Source organism: Epinephelus lanceolatus, chromosome 24 (assembly GCF_041903045.1).
Source record: "Epinephelus lanceolatus isolate andai-2023 chromosome 24, ASM4190304v1, whole genome shotgun sequence".
Classification (NCBI taxonomy): Eukaryota; Metazoa; Chordata; class Actinopteri; order Perciformes; family Serranidae; genus Epinephelus; species Epinephelus lanceolatus.
Genome location: NC_135757.1, coordinates 20759066 through 20779152, shown reverse-complemented (window position 1 = coordinate 20779152; position 20087 = coordinate 20759066). Strand labels below are relative to the sequence as shown.

The following is a 20087-nucleotide window of genomic DNA, read 5'->3' as shown; positions in this document are numbered from 1 at the left end:
AGTGATTTCAGCGTCAGGTACCTATGTACAGAGGCACCTGTCATGGGGTTATGATATGCACTGGACCGGCTACAATCAAACTCGCCAAATACCGCTGCTTTGTCAGTGGATGTTGCCATCAGTCACCTACGCACTGAGATGCTCTTGAGGACAGTATGATATACACCAGGAGGTGGCAATTTTTCTCACTGCCAGAAACTACTGTGTTATAAAGAGCAAGAAAGCGAGAGAGTCAAATAAACACTGGACTTTCACCCAGGAGCTGGCTGCTTGTTTCCTGTGTGAAACCAAATGTCAGTGGCTTTATTTTAATAACAATGTAATGTGCTAGTATGTGTAGCATGCTGCACTAGTAACGTATGTCACATGACATGTAACGTGTGACATAACATTATGTTATGAACCGTACTTATTTTAAGGCAAACCATGATGTTTTTTTCGAAACCTAAACAGGTGCTTATGTTGCCAAAACTTAAGAAAATACATGTAAAAACATAGTGTTTTACATACGTAGTATGTTTATTTTAAAAAAGACTATGTACCTATAGGGCAGAAATTGTACATTTCCTGTGGAAATGGAAATATATTTTGAAAATGCACAATGCACGTAAGATGCATCAGTTGAGATGCTGTTTGTGCATGTCCAAAGCCAATGCAGGAGGATACTTAGCATGTCATATTAGATGTTTAGGACCACTGACAAAGCAGTAATACTTGAAGAGTTGATTTGAACAGAATGCAAATACTAACGCTTTGTCACACCCCTCAGCATCTTATACAGATACTAAAGGCAGCATTTGGCGTCTCTATGAGATGCACTGGGCTTACAACTAACACCAACGTAAACCCATCCGCGGTACTGTAGCATTGTTCCGACCTCTCATTAGTCTGACGTCCCGTTGTTCCGATATGTGATTATTACTGTATTTGTGTACCATAGAGGATCAGCAACGCAACAAAAGTAGGCTACTGGTCGAGATACAAGTGTCATAGAGAGGAGAGAATGAAACACCATAACCTCCTGTTATTAACTCTGGGGTTTGGGTTGTGTGGGGAGCTCTCCGCGGTGCTGAACGGCTCCCGGCGGGCGTATTTCTGCCTTGATGGTGCGCTGCGACCGGCTCTGGGTCAGCTGGGAAAAGCTTGAGGCGAAGCAGGCTCACAGCTTATGTGTTTGCCACTTTCTTTTTCATTTTAACCCACACCATGATCTTTTCCTAACCCTAACCAAGTGGTTTTTGTGCCTAAACCTAACCAGACCTTAACCACAGGGCATCATGATGATTTCGGAACAACGGGACTTCGGAACAATGGGTTTAATATGGTCGGAAAAATGGGATGTCGGACCAATGGGCTGTCGGAATAATGGGCAGACCCCCTCATCTGCGGCACTACTTGACCTTGAGAGCAACTGACTTAGTGTACAGAGCCTGAAAGTCGTCATAGGGTGGGACGGTGGATGGGTCAGACCAAACAAGATGTAACATTACCTAAGTAACAACAGGTTACAAACTTATTTTAACCCAAAATGGATTATTTTTTATTATTTAAGTACGAAACCTAAACGCAACTGTTTGACATTACATGTTGCAACGTGTTTCACCCGGCTACTGACGTCACTCTCCTGCGCCTCTCAGATTGCCAAATCATTTTTGAATTACGGGCACTATTTTTCAGGGCAGACCACAAAAACGAAATAGCAATGTCCTCTTTGTTTTCTTTTTGATTATGGCATAAAATGTGCAGTCTTGAAGAAGAAAATGCAAATGCAAATAGGTTGATTGATTATTAACTTTATTTATGAGTGAAATAATGCAGCCACATTCTTAAAATGAAAAAGCATTTCTGCAAATGCATTTTAATTTTCAAATTTTACATTTCAAATTGAATTTTGGTATCTATTTGCTGGGGCATATTTTGAAAATTAAATCTCAAATGTCTTTTTCTTTTTCATTTTAATTAAGTGAAAGAATGAACAGTCTTGAAGAAGAAAATTAAAATGCAAATGAGATGATAGATGATTAATTTTATTTATGAATCAAATAATGCAGCCACATTCTTAAAATGAAAAAGCATTTCTGCAAATACATTTTAATTTAAATATTAGTCACGATTTGCTTCCATACTGGTACACATTAAAAGCATGCATTCAAAGTGTTTGTGCAATTACTCCTACTTCCAGAGGGGGGAGACAAAATCCCTGCGCTCCAGCTTTAAATACATGTGATGCTGGAGGCAAAATGAAGACTGTTATCATTTAAAAATGTAAGCTCATTTAGTTTTTGATGACAGATCTTTCATTTTAGATAAAGGTCTTATTTGCAGTTTTGTTTAGGATGTCACAATTAATTCAACAAATGACAAAAAAAGCATTCATAATAAGACAAAGTTATGACAAATATACTCACATCATTGGGAATGGTGAGTTCATGAGTACTGGCCTGGTTACTGGCATCCAGACCTGCTGCTGAATACAGGAATCAGACAGAAAGAGAGGAAGGAAGGAAGAGGACATAAAATAGAGTTTGGCACAATGGGGGAGTGAACAGCATTGATGGGTTGTCCTGGCTATTCACCAGTAGCATTTCTTTGTCACTGGAAAGTCTGACTCAACCATGAGCAGAGCCTACATACACTATATAAAACTCCTATCACCTGACAAGCTGGATTGTTCTCTCTGAATGGGAAAGAAAAACACTCTGAGGCGACTGTATCATTAAAGAAATAAAATTCAGGGAAAACCAAAGAACAAAAGAAACCTCAACATCAACAAGAGCAGACCACCAGCAGGCCATGTCAATGGCAGTGCACCACAGAGACCATTAGGAGGAGAAGGACGAGAAGAAGAGAGAGCCAGGACAGAGACAGGAAAGGAAGAGAAAGAGAAAAAAGGAGGTAGAGAATGTGTTTGTCTCTACAGGTAAAAACGAGAGAAGGAGCTTTGGTAAAGAGGGTCGTCGTGTAGGTGGGTACGTACCGGGGAAGGCAGGGGTGGTCTGTCCGAGGGGGGTAAAGGGGGTTTGCTGCATAGCCAACTGGTGGAGCTTGCTCAACTGCTGAGGGGGGGAGGAGGAGGACAGCAGAGCTATGAGGTCATCGTTAAAAAACACACTCACACACACGCACACAGATACACACACGCACACAGAGGTCTGTCTGAAATGCTACAAGAGTAGAGAGAGGATCTGAGGAGAAGTTACAACACAGACAGGTGAAGGACAAAGACTGAGATAGAGAAGAGAGAAAGAAAAGAAGCTCATAGAGGACTTGGCCTGAGACTGGGATGATGGAGTGAGGCTGGCAGATAGAATGTTTGCTAAGCCCCGTCCCTTTTAGTTACTGTTGTTTTACCAGTCAAGCATAGATACAGTCCGTGTCTGGTCATTGTTAGGGGGCATGGTGAGGGCTAAGTCAGTCTGTCAATGCTGGGAAAGCACAGTTTATAAACTCACATGAGAAATGGATACATTTGCGATATATATGATTAATTAAACTTACTATAACATCAGTATCCTACAGCTATTAATGCTCTGATGTAACAGACTAGTTTTTTGAGTGAATTCCTTGCATGTTTCAAGACAGTATAGCAGCGCCAACGTTACTCAATGTCATTCACCAATGTTTTGACAATGTGCTGTTACATTATCATGCAGGGACCTTGAAACTAAAGTTACCTTGGAGAGGCCAGTCTCACTCCGAAGTTGTTGAAATCCAGCGCTTGGGCAGTGACTTGCAGTGTCAGAAACCAACGAAAAAGTCGGCATGATACATGGCCGGTTGCCATCATAGTTTACTGCACTCAGTGGCGTCAGGAGGAAATATGGCGGGACAAGGACGAAAGTTAAGGCAGGAAAAGTCAGACTAGGATGGGCGGGGTGGTGGATGTGTCCAACAAACACTGCCTTTCACCCAAGAGAGCAGTGTTTGCATCCTGTAAGATTCTAAAGCCAAACCCTGTTCTTTGTTCCCAAACCGAACTGTGTTTTTGTTGCCTAAACGCAACCATGTGCTTTTGTTGTTGAAGCAAAAAAAGCTTATTTTGAAAGAGACTGTATTCAAACTGTAAATTTCCTGTCAAAACGGAAGTGTATTTTGAAAGAAGACAATGCATGTAACAGGCAGAACTTGGCACAGTGTCCCAGAACATCAACAACCAGCGCATCCAGGGTACATTTCCCATCATATGTGGACGTGGAAAGTCCATGACCAAATGTCAATATGGCACATGCCTTGAGTGTTTATGCTCCACTCTCACTCAGTACTGGTCCAGCTTAAAAAAATGTTGTCCCCATCAGTCACTTAGACAGGTTGAAAAATACCTTTTTCTCTGGATTTTTAAGTTTATTTGATTTGCAGAAAGCCACAGAATAACTCTTCTACATGGTGGTGAATGCTTTGTTTTTTCCCCTTGGTGTAAAAAAGTTGATGTTTTGTTGCTGTTCTCTTAAATACTGACTGTATGTCATTTAATCCAGTCTGGATCCACACATACACAGTTCCTTAATACTGGAGTTACATGTACATCCATTTGCACTATTGCACTACCTAGCACCACTAAATTTTTTCAATTAAATTTTTGGACAATAGGTTCTTGATTTCAAAAATTAGCTGCATGAGTTGCTTGAGGGAGCTCTATGCAACATTCAGAACATTGATATAGTGGGGTAATGGTAGCCTGGCGTTGCCAGACCCAATTCACAAAACGCGAATGGGTCTGGACACGGACTGTATGTTTCCTCTATTCCCAAGGGGCGGTATCAACAGCTGTCACTCAAAGTGCCCCTTCACGCAATTGGAAAGACGGAAAACCAATCAGAGTAAACGAAACGTCTGACGTAGGCTAGCACAACGTCACTGTAAACAGACCAGCAAGCTGCAGCGGAGATGAGCTGTGATGATGTCTGGGAAAGAGTGTTGCCGTCTTTTCAGATTTCCTCCTCACTGTGGACTCCGAGTTGCATGGCTGTGATTCAAAGCTTGGTTGCTTCCCTGACCTGCTCCTCCATGAGAGCAACTAGCGGAGAAACAACAATAGCCACTGAGTTTTCACTGAGTCCCATCTTTTTCCCGATCAACGGAGCCAGTTGGTAAATTAAACTTTTACCAAACCCTGTAGGATGGACGGCAAACACATCCTTTTGTTCAGTAAAAGCTTTCAGTGCAGCCGTTTGTTCTGCTTTTAAAGAAAATATACATTCCAGTTCGTTCAACACATTTACCATCGCAGTTTCAAAATCAGTAGCCATGTTAGTTGTTTACCAAATGCATTCACTCCGCTACTTGTCCCTCCTATTCTGATGATGTGCCTGCCCCAAAGTAATAAACGGTTGTGATTGGCCCGGTAAGCTTTAACCGATGCCAGAATGCGCCTTTATGATTGCATGGCCAGACTGATCTGCAGAGGGAAATAGAATATGAGCTTGCAAGATTAGGATGGTTTCACCAGGCTAGAGTAATGGCGTCCTGAGCAAAGAATGAAGTTACGATACCTCTGTGTGTATTGTAATACAAGCTTCTCTCTGGTCTGTTATGGCAGACAGCTCTGCCCTGCTCTCATACGAAGGCTACCGCTGATATCAGAAAGGCAGTGGAAGCATAGTGTCCACCTTTGGTTCCTCCCCAGTTAACACCAAGAGCTGTCAGAACTGTCACTGTTGAAGTAGCTTAAATATGCACTTGACAGCTGAATATATTTGGGACTGCCTGTTGTTTCGAAGACCCAAAATTTTGCAGCCCTGTTAGTCTGAAAAATATCCCATAGGACCGAAGCCCATTTCTTCCATAGCCCGCTATCCCAAAAACAAATGCCCAGTGCTCTGAATCGCCGTTTCTCTAAAAATACACACTCCCTTCAGTTAGACAACCCAGTCACCAGAAAAAAAAAATGTTTGCATTGTACGTTTCTGTAAACCATGGATATGTTACATTTGCCAACAATAGTATGATGAATGTGTGGTAAGGTTTAGGAACAAAAACCACTTGGTTATGATCAGGATAAGATCACGTTTTGGCTTAAAGCATCCACATTTGTTGGCACGAAAGTTGCTGGAAAAGCAGGAATGCAGTGATGAAAACACCTGGGATATTTGGCTCAAACGTCACTGGGAAGCTGACTGCAGGGAGTGTATAGTTTTGGAAAAAATCTGACTTCAGTGAAAAGGGTGTTTGTTTTTGGCATAACAAGCTGTTGGAGCAATGGGCTTTCGACCCAATGGGACATCTTTCAGACTAGTGGGCTTTTGAATTTTCTCAGGGGTGAAAGTTGGTGTTTTTTTTGCTGCCTTAACTTACATTGTTGTACGGCCACATTTCCACCTGATACTGTCAGGAACTGTTACAGACCAACAGTGCTTGGCCACGTATTTTGCCAATGTGAAAAGACAGCTTTTTCGTCTGTGTCTGACATGCAGGTCACTGAGGAGCGCCAGTATTTGATGACTTTGGAATGAGACCGGGTTGGTGTAGCATACCATGATGTATATCACACGACTTTACATTACAGTAGTATAGCAAAAGTACTTTTTTTAAAGCCAAACTATGCCTAACCTCGTACTTTCATTGCCTAAACCCAAGGAAAGAACCTGTAAATTTCCTGCAAAAACAAAAAAGACACAATGCATTTAATAAGCTTAAATTGACATGCCGTCCCTGAACAGCCAAAACATGATGCTGGAGGGAAGAGCGTCATAGTTTGACATTAAGGGCCACTGACCAAGCATCGGTAATTGATGAGTCTGGAGTGAGAACGTGTTGAGCTTCCTTTTAAAAGCTAATTCATCACAGTAATGTTTTAAGCATGTAGTCTTTTAATTTTATGAAAGTAACATTATGAAGGAGTCAGGAACTGTGAGTTTTAAAAGCTTACATTAAAGGGCATCTCCATCATCTGAAATCAGCCACCAGCGCTGCCTTTTACAGCTACATCAGTCATTGTTTTATTCCGGTTTGTCTTCTGCTTCTGATTTTGAATTAATGCTTTTTGTCAACTGACATTTAAGTATTGAATGTCAGAACAAAAAAAAGCTTTCAAAAATATGGTCCCAACTGCGTTTCTATAAGGCTGTAACATTCCGATGGATGACTTACTTAAAGCAGGTTTTACGTCTCAGGTTGATTGTTATGTTGTGCTGACATAAAGTGGAACCACCAGCCACCAGGCCAAGCCCCATGAGGTTTAATGCCAAACAAAGGGCAGGGAGGCAAGAGTCAGAAAAGTTAGAAAGATATAGGAATTACATATCAGAAAAAAAGCTGTATTAATATTAGCAATTAATATTAATATGGGCGGAAAGAGAGTAAAGAGCCTGCGACTGCAGCGAGACAGAATTATGGAGAGTGAAGTGTTGACTGCCTGGTGGGGTTAGCACTCACATCTGGATGTGGGATGGCGTACTGTCCTTGAATGGTATAAGCCTGCAAACATGAGGAGAAGAGCTTATTGTTATCACGTTACATCATCACAACAAGCTGACCAAAACAATACATATACTGTATTTAATCCGTTTAAATCTGTTAACTCTACAACAAATGGAGACTGGAACAAAATGCAATAGAAGAAAAATGAGAAACAACACAAGCACTCTACAGACTCATATTTTTAACCTTATCTTCCAAGAAAGTCATGCAATATAGTTCCCTGACTGTTCATCAATCAGATCCAGTTGAACTAAATCAATAAAGGACAGCTCAGACAGTGGGGTGGTGGCAAGAAGAGTGTGGGGAGAAACCAGAGGAGTGGCCGCGAGGGGAGTAATGTGACTCAACCTATTGGATGTGTAGTTTATAGGGGCCACAGAGGTCAGAACTGAGCTAAATTTCATTTCATCAGTCAAGACGGCAACCACAGCACGACTGTAACCAGGAGATATATCATGTCAGCTCTTCCAGGCTGCTTCTCAATAATGCCCTATGTAGAAATTTTAAAGAAACTAGAATTTAATAGAAATATGTTGAATGTTTATTGGCTAACTGTCAGCTTGTTAATTGATGAGAATATCAAGTAATGTATCAACCAGAATGCCAAGAATATGCTATCTGCAACTTCTTAATTGTGAGGGTTTGCCATTTTTCTTTGTCTTTTGTCAAATATTTCAAAGTTTTAGATTATTTAAAGAAGATTTTCCCCAATCTTAAAGCTACTTAAGAGAAAAACTGAAATGTTAAGAAAACTGGATATTAAGGGGTAGGAATTTCTGGTATCAAGAGATGAAGTGATTAGTTGCATTTTCACATGTATTAGCACAGAAAGAGTAGCTGATGTGTCTGCATCAATCATCATGGGGATCCTAATAAATACAAATACAAACTGACTTGTGGATTAACAGTAATCAACTGTAATTTTGATAACCCTTATAATGTGTAAGTCATTTTTAAGCAAAAATGCTAAAAAGAGTAATTGGTTCTAGTTTTTCCATATATAAATATTAGCTGAATGTGTTGGTGAAGAGTCTCAATCATCCAGGTCAGGGTGATCTTAAGTGCTATAGGCAACTGGACTTGTTTGAGTTTCTTTTTTGATGTTTCACCTCTCACCTTCACCTCTTCTTCAGTTCTGAAGAACTGAAACATAGAACGCCTTCAGGAAACCAAAGCAAGCCCAGCTGCCTACAATATAGCTCTTAAGATTACCGTGACCTGGATGACTAAGAATCTTCACCAATATGTTACTTAACGTTTGGGAAGAATGCCCTTCTAATGATATGGGAATACAGTACGAAAGATCAGAACTGAAGAAGCCTCTTGGATGAGAGGTGAAACGTCTTCAAGAAACTCAAGTAAGTCTAGCTGCCTACAGTACAGCACTTAAGATTAGCTCAATGTCTTAGTTTCATATCATAGTAAACTCTGAAAAGGTCTGTTGGTCCAGGCATTGGAAACCTTTCCTATCAAAAAAGCCATTTTTGGTCCATAAGATCATCTGTCTGGAGCTGTAAATTAAATTTGAGCTTCCTCATAAAGGTTACAGCCTATTAAGCCCAAAGCTTCTCAACATCAGTAATAGGTCTAAATGAGTATTCATTCATTAATGTGTTTAACCACAAGGTGGCTACTCTGCAGGGCGCTATTATGATGATGTGGTACTTTAACTTTGTAGCGTTGGCAGTAAAAGCAAACAAGTCTGTCGGCGCGCTTTTAAATTCTCAATTTTCCTGCCACACCAAGCTAGAGAGATTAAAGACCAGCTTTACCTATAAAGGTTCAGCAAAAGTTAGAGGAAAAGGTACCAGACTGTAAACGTGATGCACATTTTAGTTGATGAAATGTTAAAACTTTTTTTTTATGTGTAGGCTAGGGGTGTAAGTATAGACAGTGCAGGTAGGGCAGTTGTTCTAGGGCCCATGGGGTGAGAGGTCCCATTTAGAGTGGGCCCTCCAACTGTTAGGCAGACTACGGGCCCTTGTGAGTAATTTAGATTGCCACCATAGAAATATGCCTTTAAACCCACCTCTATCATGGTTGTCTTTTTTTATTTTATTTATTTTATTGTCAAATAGCCAGTAGCAATTTATAATATATATGCTTACTCTACATAGATTATAAATGAAGTATAAGAAAATGTTCAATTAAATGAATAATTCCTTGTTTTCTTTGGTATGCAATGATGATTTCTGACTGATGTGTATGTTGGTGTTGAATGTCAAGTCTCTATTTGATCATGTGACAATAACATTATACAGTAGCTAGTTTAGGCGCATAAAAAGTAACTAGCAGGCCTCATGGCCCATCATAATAACGTGCACTGGGGCCTGTTGTAATTACTGTACACCACTGAAATAGGCTGCGTATTTTTACAATAGGAGAATGTCAGAGTTTAGGCCTACAAGATAAGATATGATATGATAAGAGATTCAGGGCTCTAGTTTCCTGGTGCGGCGCAGGGTGGCGCAGGGTGGCGAACCCCACGCAGAGCTAGTTTCGAGCAGCGCAACCTGAGGCGCGCTCAGTTTGGTAGTTTGGCAGACCGAGGTGCGCTGAAATGGGTGTGGCAGCGCAGCAGGGAGAGGTGTTGACAGATCCAGCTTGGCGCAGTGACAGTTTCGTGCCAAAAGGCTTCGCTGAAGGTGCGCTAAAAGCTCGCCAACTGAAACCAGGTCTACTGTCAGCGCAGGCGGAGCGCAACCAGTGTAAGCTGAAGTTTGGCTGACCGGCGGACAGTGCGCACACGTCACCAAAACCTCACAGGCAGGTTTCCAGAATATCAGGCACATCAACGATGCAATAAATACCCAAAAACACTATTCAATGCAACTATCTGCAATCAGCACATAAATGTATCTCTATATCGACTGTCCCGTCACATCTGATGTCAGATCAAAGGGGACTGGCACCGTTTGGCACGTTTAGCACGTGTAATGGAAACCCAACCTGATTTGACTAACACAGCTGCAAACTAATGCGTTCACATCCCTCTCAGCCAACCACAAACAGCCACAGCATCAGATAGGGAGTATATATTCAGCATCTGTCATCTTAGAAAAGTCAAAAGAAAAGAAACAGGGTGAGACTGCGAGAGAGAAAGAGAGCGCGCGCACAAGTTAAACGCAACATTGATTTACAATTGTGGTGACCTCCTCCCAGGCTACCTTTGCATCATCAGCCCGTGGAGGTCTGCTCGCAGTTCCGTATATTCGGACACTGCGAGCAGACCTCCCGGACCAAAACATCAGTTTCCTCCTGGGAGAAGTTTGGCTGTCTGACGCTGCTGCTCTCTTCTGCCATGGCGAATTGAGTAAACTCTCATTACGCCTTCATGCAGCGCATTTAAGGGCGAGGAGAGGGGCTCATTTGATTGGTGTGATGTGAATGGGCTGTGTAAAACCCACTCCACGCCTTCTCTCCTCCCTCTTTCCAACTTGGGCCGGTAGGAGGGACGGAGGTGGGATAGAGGAGTAGCTGCGCCAAGCGCACGGTGCGCCAAACTTACAAAATCCACCTGGCCACACCCAGTTGGCGAAGCGCAGGTGCGCTGCGCCTCTGCCGCGCCCGGTCTGCGAAACTAGAGCCCTCAGTGTGTTAGTCATTTTTTTATGCTGAATTTCTTAGTTTTTTTATATGATAGGAAACTGTTGAGTTTTGTTCAGTTGGTCAAACAAATATTAGAAAACCGTAATGGGCTTAACTGTCTTTTGATTATTTTTGAGATACAGGGGCATAGGTTTTGTTTTAACACTAAGGGGAACACATATGAAAGGGGGAGTTTGGGGTCCTCCGCAAGGAAATTTCAAATAATGGTGAAACAGGAGCATTAAAAAATCAATTTTCCTGCATTTTTTGTGAATTATTATGCACCAATCCAGGCATTTTTTGCATCAATTTATGGTGTAAATGTCTTGATTTAATCATTTTGTTGTTTTATCTGTTCATTACTATGCAATATTTAATCCTCTGCACTTACTTTTTGTGCACTTTATGTCATCGTGTCCATGTTGAATATCTTGCAAAATGTTCTTTACTGCACCTACATTTGTGAGTAACGACATTTCATTCACTGTATACTACTGTTTATAGAGAATATAGACAATAAAATTAAATTGAATTGATTTCACCAAATTAAAAGTCACAGGCTACTTTAATGTTTTAACTGGGGAAGACAAATGCATGTGTTTTAAATATCCTGTCCCCTGCGCCCACCCCTGAAATCTACACCTATGTGTGGACAATAAGATTACTTGATTAATAATGTAATCATCATATTAACTGATAATGAAAACAATAAGTTGTTGCTGCCTGATGTGAGATGCTGTTAATGGCAGAGTTACATTTATACCTGTCTCGATGTCCCTTAAATATTACCTTTGAAGTTTGTGTTGTTCACCCTCATCTCCTGTCATTCACATCCAGTCCACTAGCCCCTATTGAATTTTCTTTGCTCTGCAGATCACCTGATTTAGTCCTCTGTCTACACACCTGCATACCTTTAACCTCCTCTGTTTACCTTTTACTCTCCTACCTGGGTCAGTTTTCATATTCTTGCTGAATAAATCAATTTATCTCAACATGAGCAGGATGTTAAGTTTACTTTTGGATCCAAGTTTAAAATTAAAGATATTTTACCCCAACTCTGTTAGCCTAATTATTTCTGTCCCAGTGAGACAGAAGCATTCAGATTTGCTATTTTGTGAGTAAAGTAAAATTTTTTACCTCTGTCCATTCTGGATCATTAAGGAGTCCCAGCAAAGGGGAGCACAAGGATGTTTTCACCACCTCTGCTCTCATCAATTATCAGGTAATCTTGTTATTTATATTCCCTGTGTTGCCATTTAGCCCAGTTCTGGTTTGAGTGGCTGCAGGTGATGGATGACAATGAGGGCACAGTAAACAGCAGTGATGGTTTCATGCTCGTCAGGGGCGGGTGGGGTCAGTGAGGAAGGGAGGAAAAGTGAGTAAAACCTGGTGCGACACTAACAGGCAGTGGCTGGTGCTGCAGTAAGAGGCTGAGGTTGGCTGTGGACGCCCCCAGTGGGTCTGCTCTTACCTGGCCACCTGAAAAAATGACAGGGGTGGAGGCAGGCTTGGGGCGGTAGGGGATGGTGGCACCTTTCGGTGGGGACTGAGGAGAGCAAAGGAGGAGGAGAGAGTGGGGGGAGGAAGAAGAAGGAGGGGTGAGAGGTGGAGAGAGTGTTAGAGCAGAGAGAAAAGAAACAGAAAGAGAGAAAGAAAAGAAGTTGCATAAAGTGAAAACCAAGAGGGACAGTGCCTTAGGGAAGACAACCTGTGACACCCACACAAAAGTGCTCTTCACTGTGTGTTCATGCTGACATCAAATGTCCAAATCATGGTTCAGTGCACAACTACACTTGTATTTACCTGGAACACTTTCAACTGGATAATGATGATTACTGTGTTTTAAATAACGTTTAAAGTCCACATTTTAAAGACTTACAGTCATGTCACATATCTCCTAGCATCCATGGCTGGTGCCATCATGAAGGCCCAACGGAGAACTGGCTGTGCAGATAGTTCAAATTAATGGTGCAAGAAAAAGAGAGACAACTAGAAAGAGTGTAGCCCTTTGATCCAAAGCATTATGACTTGTGTGTAGAGAAGAGTCAGCAGCAAACAGTTGGTTTTAGGCCAATTTTGACAAGCAACTGTGAGTTTCTGCTTTATTTTTTTACTGTGAAACTGCTGTTTCATGTGACAATGCCAGGAGAATCAGTCTAATCAAATTTGTTGACTCAAAAGTTTGGACCCAGAGAAATATTTTTCCTCTTCGACTGTTTGAGATATTGTCCGAAGAGATGTCTGCCTTCTCCAGTATATTAAAACATAAAAATCATTTGAATAATTCAACAGCAATGTCCCTTTCCAGAAATCATAACCTGGTTACTCTAGATAATCCACAGACCTTGTTGTGAGCAGTTTCAGGTCTTTCTACTGAACTACACGGGTAGAGGAAATGTGCACCTACTCATGGATGAGAGGCTTATACTCATGACATTGTGAGATGTAAACATTAATGCCATCCTCCCTGCTGCCACCCTAATGATGAACTTTATTTTAATTCTGTTGAGTTTTACAGGACCTCCTTCTCCTTTGGGATGCTTTAAGATTGTACTTGGATTTTGGAGATAAGAAACGACCTGAGTTAACTGTCAATGACCTGCTGAAAGGAAATTAAAGCTGCCTCTTCTTCTGAACCTTCTATTTTTGCCTGTTGTATTGAAGTGCCCCACTTCAGCCTGCCTCAATGAGCTCTCATGACATTACAGGGTGTAGTTCAGTAGAAAGTTCCTAAACGAAACTGCTCTCAACAAGATCTGTGGATTACCTTGAGTAATGGGGTCATGATTTCTGGAAAGAGACTTTGCTGTTGAGTTTTTCAAATGGATTTTTTTTTTTTGCAGCACCACAAACTGAGTGCCATATAGTTTGATAATACTGGAGAGAAGGCAGACATCTCTGCAGCCGATATCTCCAACATTTGGCAACTCACGCCAAAACAATCTGATTTCAACCTGATGAATAGAACAACAGGTAAGAGGAAAAGTATGTATTTTTGATTTTGGGATGGACCGACCCTTTAAGATTTTTAAGGTTTTGCTTGTATTTGTAGTTGCATGTTCATCGTTAGTGGCGCAGTCCACCATTCAGATTCACAGATAGTGATGCCCAGTTGGCTGTAAACTTAAGGATTATAACTGTAAACTACTGTATCTTTCATATCAGGCATTTTAGAAACAACATACTGTTTGTTGAAATGTAAATAAAATTTCTTTTTCCCCCTCCCCTCCATACTGTACCTCAAGCATCACCACACATATCTGTTTGACACACTGGATGATGGCTTCTGGGGCCCCTGAAATGGTCACTGCTCTCTCGGTGGAGTTGGGGAGCATGTCACCTGCAACCTGGACCTGAGCTCCTGTGGACTAAAGGTAGGAAGAATATTTATTAAATCTGAATTTATATGACGAAATGTACATAATGCATAGAGGATTATGCAGGATTTAAAGCTTAAATGGGAACTACATGAACCAATACGAGATTTATGGCTGATGAAATCCTCTGATCTTTGTAGAGAACACTAATATAGAGGGAAATATTCTTTGTACTCTACCTCTCTCATTTCTTTGATTTTGGAGCCTCCCTTGCCAATAAGAGAGCCACACTGGCTGGCCGGGACAACGAGCCTCAGGGTTACAGGTGGTTTACTGGTGGCTGGACTGTTGCTCATAGAGTTGATGATATCCTGATGGGAGGAAAGACCAGGTGTTATCAGTTAAATGCATCAGTTACTGTATGTGCAGTGGTGACTTCAGAGAAATCAACCTTCATGCGTATATCCTGCAGCAGTAGAAAGTGTGGAAAACTCTCTCTTGGATATGTGTTTGTGCAGTGTTGTGGTATTACTTTTACTTAAGTAAAGATTCTGACTTGCTCTCCCGTTAACATCCAAGTGTTTTATTATCCAAACATACAGTAATGTCTTACAATAACACATACTGGACTTTGATAAACATATAATGTGTTATAGACACTTTATCATGTCTTTATAAACTGCTTCTAAATTATAAATAGTGGGATTAAAGTATGGTTCATCTAAATGTGTGCATGTGGAAATTACTAGTATTGCCCTCCTCTCCAAATTGGCATGTACGCTTTCATTCCTAGCAGAGGTTTATGTGTAGTGTTTTGGAGACTCTTTGGTTTGGTCCGGCAGGCTGGAAGCGTGATGATACGGCGCCCAAATTAAAACACAGTACTGGCCCACTTTCAAAGGGTGCTGCAAGGTTAGATCAGCACATTTCTGTCCTACATAACACGGCGAAGCCTGCTTTGTATTCCATTTGGAAACCAGACAGTATACAGACACTGAAGCATAACAGTGTTGGGATGTACTTAAGTAAAAATTTAAGGAACTTGTACGTACTTGTAATATATATTTTTCTTTCATGCCACTTTATATTTTTCTATATACTTTAATATACTTTAATGCATAAATGCCAAATATTTCATGGATCTAGCTCCTCATATGTCAGGATTTTAATTCTTTTAAATAATTTTGAGGTTGGACTTTAGTTGAAAAAAAACAAATGTGAAGGCATCACTGTTTTGTGAAATTTTCTAAAACAAAAAAATTAATTGAGAAAATAATCAGGAGATTAATCAGTCTTATACAAAATAGTTATAAAACATCCTGCTTCTACATGAATCCATAAGTATAATAATATCATAGATAATACTATAACAATCAGTGCCTTTACATGACGTTAGAGAAAATCAATTTATTGTATCAGTCAGACTACATTTTAAATACATGTAAACTTGTACAGTAAGTCCAACATCAAATTTCTCAAAGTTGGACTAACACCCAGATAATTAGATCGGGAGCTGAATTACTCCTGCATGTATACAGTCAGTCGGACCCAAACTGGCCTTGGCTCTCTGTGCATGCTCCACAGTGTCTGCTCCAAGCTTTGACCCGGAAGTCGAGTTGCATTAAATGCGTAACAGACGAAGAAGCCGATAACAACTCAGTGAAATCTACATCCAGAGCTGTGTATTTTTGGACGGACGAGGAGACACAGTTCATGGTCCCTAAAGTGTCCAAAGGAGCCAGAGCCTTCAGCTATCAGGCTCCTCTCCTGTGGAATCATCTTCCTGTTACGGTCTGGGAGGCAGACACCATCTCCACATTTGAGACTAGACTTAAGACTTTCCTCTTTGATAAAGCTTATAGTTAGGGCTGGCTCAGGCTTGCCTTGTACCAGCCCCTAGTTAGGCTGACTTATGCTGCATTCACATGGAATCAGGCAAACGGCAGATGGCAAACCAGATGTCATGTTAGTGGACGAGAGAAGGACAGTAAAACTTGGTCGAGGCTGGCAGAGAATACCGTCTACGGCAACGGTAGACGGCAATGCCGTCCAAAGTTAAAAAATTTTAACTTTTACCGTTCACCGGCCACAGAATACTCGACCGGATGTGACATAGTTCCAAAACAGAAAAAAAACATGGCTGAACTCGACAACGAAAAGCTAGTGCTTTTGGTGCAGCAGCACCCAGAATTATATGACCAAACTTTAAAAGCCTATCGTGATGCTTCCAAGAAGGCGTACATATGGGACGCGATTAGCGCAGAGCTGGGTGGAGTACCCGGTATGTAATATGAAACGTAATGTTATGAATTGCTGTATTAGCTTAGCGAGCTATCTGGCTAACGTTAGCTCTCTGTAGCCCAAAAACATCGCCATAGCAACAATCATGTGTCACGAGTCACGTGTGTCTCATTTTGCCGTTGTGCCGTTCCGTTGGACCGCTTGTTTATTTCTCCCGTTGCGTCCAGCAGATGTCTCCTGTCTGCCGCCTGCCTGATTCCATGTGAATGTGGCATTAGGCCTAGTCTGCCGGGGTACCTCCTATAATACACCAAGCACCTTCTCTCCTTCTCTCTCTCTCTCTCAATCTCTCTCTCTCTCTCTCTTTCTCTCTCTCTCTCCTTTGCTAACACTCATGTCCTGTTACTGCATCTCGCTAACTCGACTGTACTGCATGTCACTAACTTGGCCTCTTTGTGCTTCACTGTCTTGCAGGTTAACTTATATCGCAGCGGTGCCTGGATAGTGTGACGTGTGTGGTTGTGCTGCTGCTGCAGTCCTGCCTGATGCCTCCTGCTGCTGTTACACATATGATTATTGTCACATACGTATACTATCAGATATTAATATATACTTTCAACATATTGTACCACAGTAGCCAGAATTATTATTATAATATTATTACTTTCATTAATGTTGTTGTAAGCTACTGTCATTACCGTCTGTCCTGCATCTCTCTCTCTCTCTCTCTCTCTCTCTGTCTCTCTCTCTCTCTTTTTCTGTCTCATTGTGTCATACGGATTACTGTTAATTTATCATGTTGATCTGTTCTGTACGACATCTATTGCACGTCTGTCCGTCCTGGAAGAGGGATCCCTCCTCAGCTGCTCTTCCTGAGGTTTCTACCGTTTTTCCTTATCCACTGCAAGGGTCCAAAGGACAGAGGAATGTCGTATGCTGTAAAGCCCTGTGAGGCAAATTGTGATTTGTGATATTGGTTGATTGATTGATGGTCTGTAAGCTGAAAGAGTTAAATATTTTGAAATACATGGATGGGAGGAAAACGAGGAATGGTGACCTGTTCAGAAAAGTGGCGAAACAGCTGGACGATGCTCGATTGTTTGGTCAGTGATGTAGAAGGTGAACCACAAAAAGGTCCAATACTGACAAGCTGAAAGGGGCATATCACCACCTGTTGTAGCAGAGTCGGACATACTTCAGTCAATAAATGGATTCTCTCCTCGTACTTGTATACTGGGACAAGGACAGTAGTCCAATTAAATGGCCTAGTTGAGTCACAACTGTAGCTCGACTTAACTGTGCATGTAAATATACAGTCACAGGGGACATTTCTCTGCAATGAGTACTTTTACTTTTAATTCTTTATGTACAATGTCCTGATTATACTTTCACACTTTCACTTAAAGAGGACATATAATGCTTATCCTTATTTTTTGTCATATATATATACATATATATATAGATAGATAGATAGATAGATAGATAGATAGATAGATTTAGACTTTTCTGAATACCCTGTTTACAAATTTTTTTCTACTTTGGCAACGAGATGACATCAGCTCGTTAGGGATTTTTCTGTATAATCACCTGCTGCATGCCCTGCTGCAAGTGTTTACATTATATAGCTACAATGCTACTTGAGGCTACATGCTAACATCAGGGAAAAATGTTGTGCAGATTTTGGTTTAGAAGCTTTTACAGGTTGGCCTAATTTTCACAGTAAAAGGTCATTCCGTGAGTGCTAGTAGCCTACACTACTACAGTAGTCTTGGTTGCTAATGTTTTTAATTTCAGCCAGATTTTGAATCATATTCCTGCCGCAACATGTCTGGTGGTGAAAATTTTTATTTAGAAACTTTTCTTCATGTCTTTTCACATCTGAATGTGCCACTATAGTTTGTTATAGTCATTCCTCAGCTGCAAGTACACTGCTACATGTAGCTACATGCTAGTGTCAGAGAAACATGTAGCCTAATCTTATTTGCTGCTTTTGCTCATTTCTCCCCAATTTTGAATCATATTCCTGCTGGAACATGTCCAATTGTGAAGACTTTTGTTTAGAAGCTTTTATTTATGGCTTTTTTATGGTAGAAAGTGCTGCTATTCCCTGTTACACTCATTCCCTGCCTGCAATAATGGCAAAAAGATGCCGAGATATGCAAGAACGGAAATGCTGACCAATCAGAGCAGACTGGGCTTTTTTGGGAGAGACACTTAAGGCCCAAAAACACTGGCGGCGAATGCTGTGCCTCAAAAAACATGCCCCTATTAATTTCAATGTACAACCCCACGCCAGTAGCTGCTAGATGTGTGTTGGCGCTCCTGAACGGGCTGCCCACTGCACTTCACCCAACTATCCCATGTTCTAGTAGAAACACCAAATACAAGTATGAACCTGAATAGGAACAAAATAGGTCCCCTTAAAGCAACATTTTCAGTGCAGGAACTGTATTTTTACAGTGTAGTGTTAATGAATGAATACTTCCTCCACAACTGTAGCATACCCAGTGTTATTGACTGAGACTTGTGGTGTTTATATGATGGATGTTATACCTCCTCGAACTTGTAGGCTATCATGGCAAAGGCCTTGAAAATAGCATCTGTTGGCCCGGTGATGGTGACTATCCGTTCAGGGCAGTTCCCCTCTGAGATGTTGATGCGGGCACCACTCTATAAGGTAAAAAAGATGCACGATTATGGGACAAAACCTCATACTGGGAGTGTTAAAAACAACTGATCATTTGCAGAAAAGTTCTACATACATCTTCACGCATTTTCTTCACTGTTTCTCCTTTCTGGAAGTAAAGGAAAAGAGATGTTATTAAGATGTATTTCTCCCAGGCGTTCTGATGCTTTACATGGTCTGATTGTTTTGTCTGTGATAAATACCTTTCCTATGATGCTCCCAACCTCCTGCAGAAACACAAAAAATGTTAGGTGTATTTGTGCCACAGGGGGCCTTGAAATGATCTATTTTCTTCTGACAGATAATTAGATATAAAGGCAGTGCAAGAAAAAAGTTACAGAATAGTTTAGAAGCTTTTATTTTGTTTTCATACCTTGCCGTGCATCAGCAGCCTGATGGTGAGGGTCACATTCAGTCCACCTTCTGATTGGACCTTGATGGGCTCCATGTCGGGATTGGATGTGAAGGAAGGGGCGTGGTCACGTGAGAGAGGAGTTCAAGGGCCAACGCGAGTGTGATGGTGGAGTCAGCCAACCGGTCACCTGAAAACGATACAGAAACACCTGCTGAGATTAGGCTGGTTTTAATTTTCTTCTTGCTGTGTCTCCTGGCTGTGGATGTGGATGGACACCGAGGTACTCTAGTTAGTTAAGTCAATGTGAATTTTCAAATCAGAAATGAAAATATAAACTGGTACATTATTTGGATAGTTTTATGTTGATTGTCGTCCATCAAATGACAAAAGGCAGGATACAAACCATGCAAATCTAACACGACTATTACTGTTTAACACTTCTTAAATTCACTCAAAGCTTATTGCTGGATAGCAAGTTTAGAAG

General features: G+C 41.2%; 1 protein-coding gene across 3 annotated transcripts in view; it reads right to left on the bottom strand.

Annotated features, from left to right (window-relative positions):
* The window catches only part of LOC117250040 (poly(rC)-binding protein 3-like), a 40817-nt gene that overhangs the window by 7937 nt on the left and 12793 nt on the right, over window positions 1-20087 (bottom strand). For 2 of the 3 annotated variants that reach the window (XM_033615996.2, XM_033615995.2), the window contains exons 2-11: window positions 19622-19790; window positions 19452-19475; window positions 19325-19357; window positions 19116-19232; window positions 14561-14692; window positions 14244-14372; window positions 12407-12550; window positions 7372-7413; window positions 2978-3056; window positions 2409-2467 (exon numbers count right to left, since the gene is read on the bottom strand). In XM_033615996.2, coding sequence (XP_033471887.1) covers window positions 2409-2467; window positions 2978-3056; window positions 7372-7413; window positions 12407-12550; window positions 14244-14372; window positions 14561-14692; window positions 19116-19232; window positions 19325-19357; window positions 19452-19475; window positions 19622-19696 — 834 coding nt within the window. In that variant the 5' untranslated portion in view covers window positions 19697-19790. The remainder of the gene's footprint in view (window positions 1-2408; window positions 2468-2977; window positions 3057-7371; window positions 7414-12406; window positions 12551-14243; window positions 14373-14560; window positions 14693-19115; window positions 19233-19324; window positions 19358-19451; window positions 19476-19621; window positions 19791-20087) is intronic. The other variant, XM_033615998.2, reaches the window with a different exon arrangement.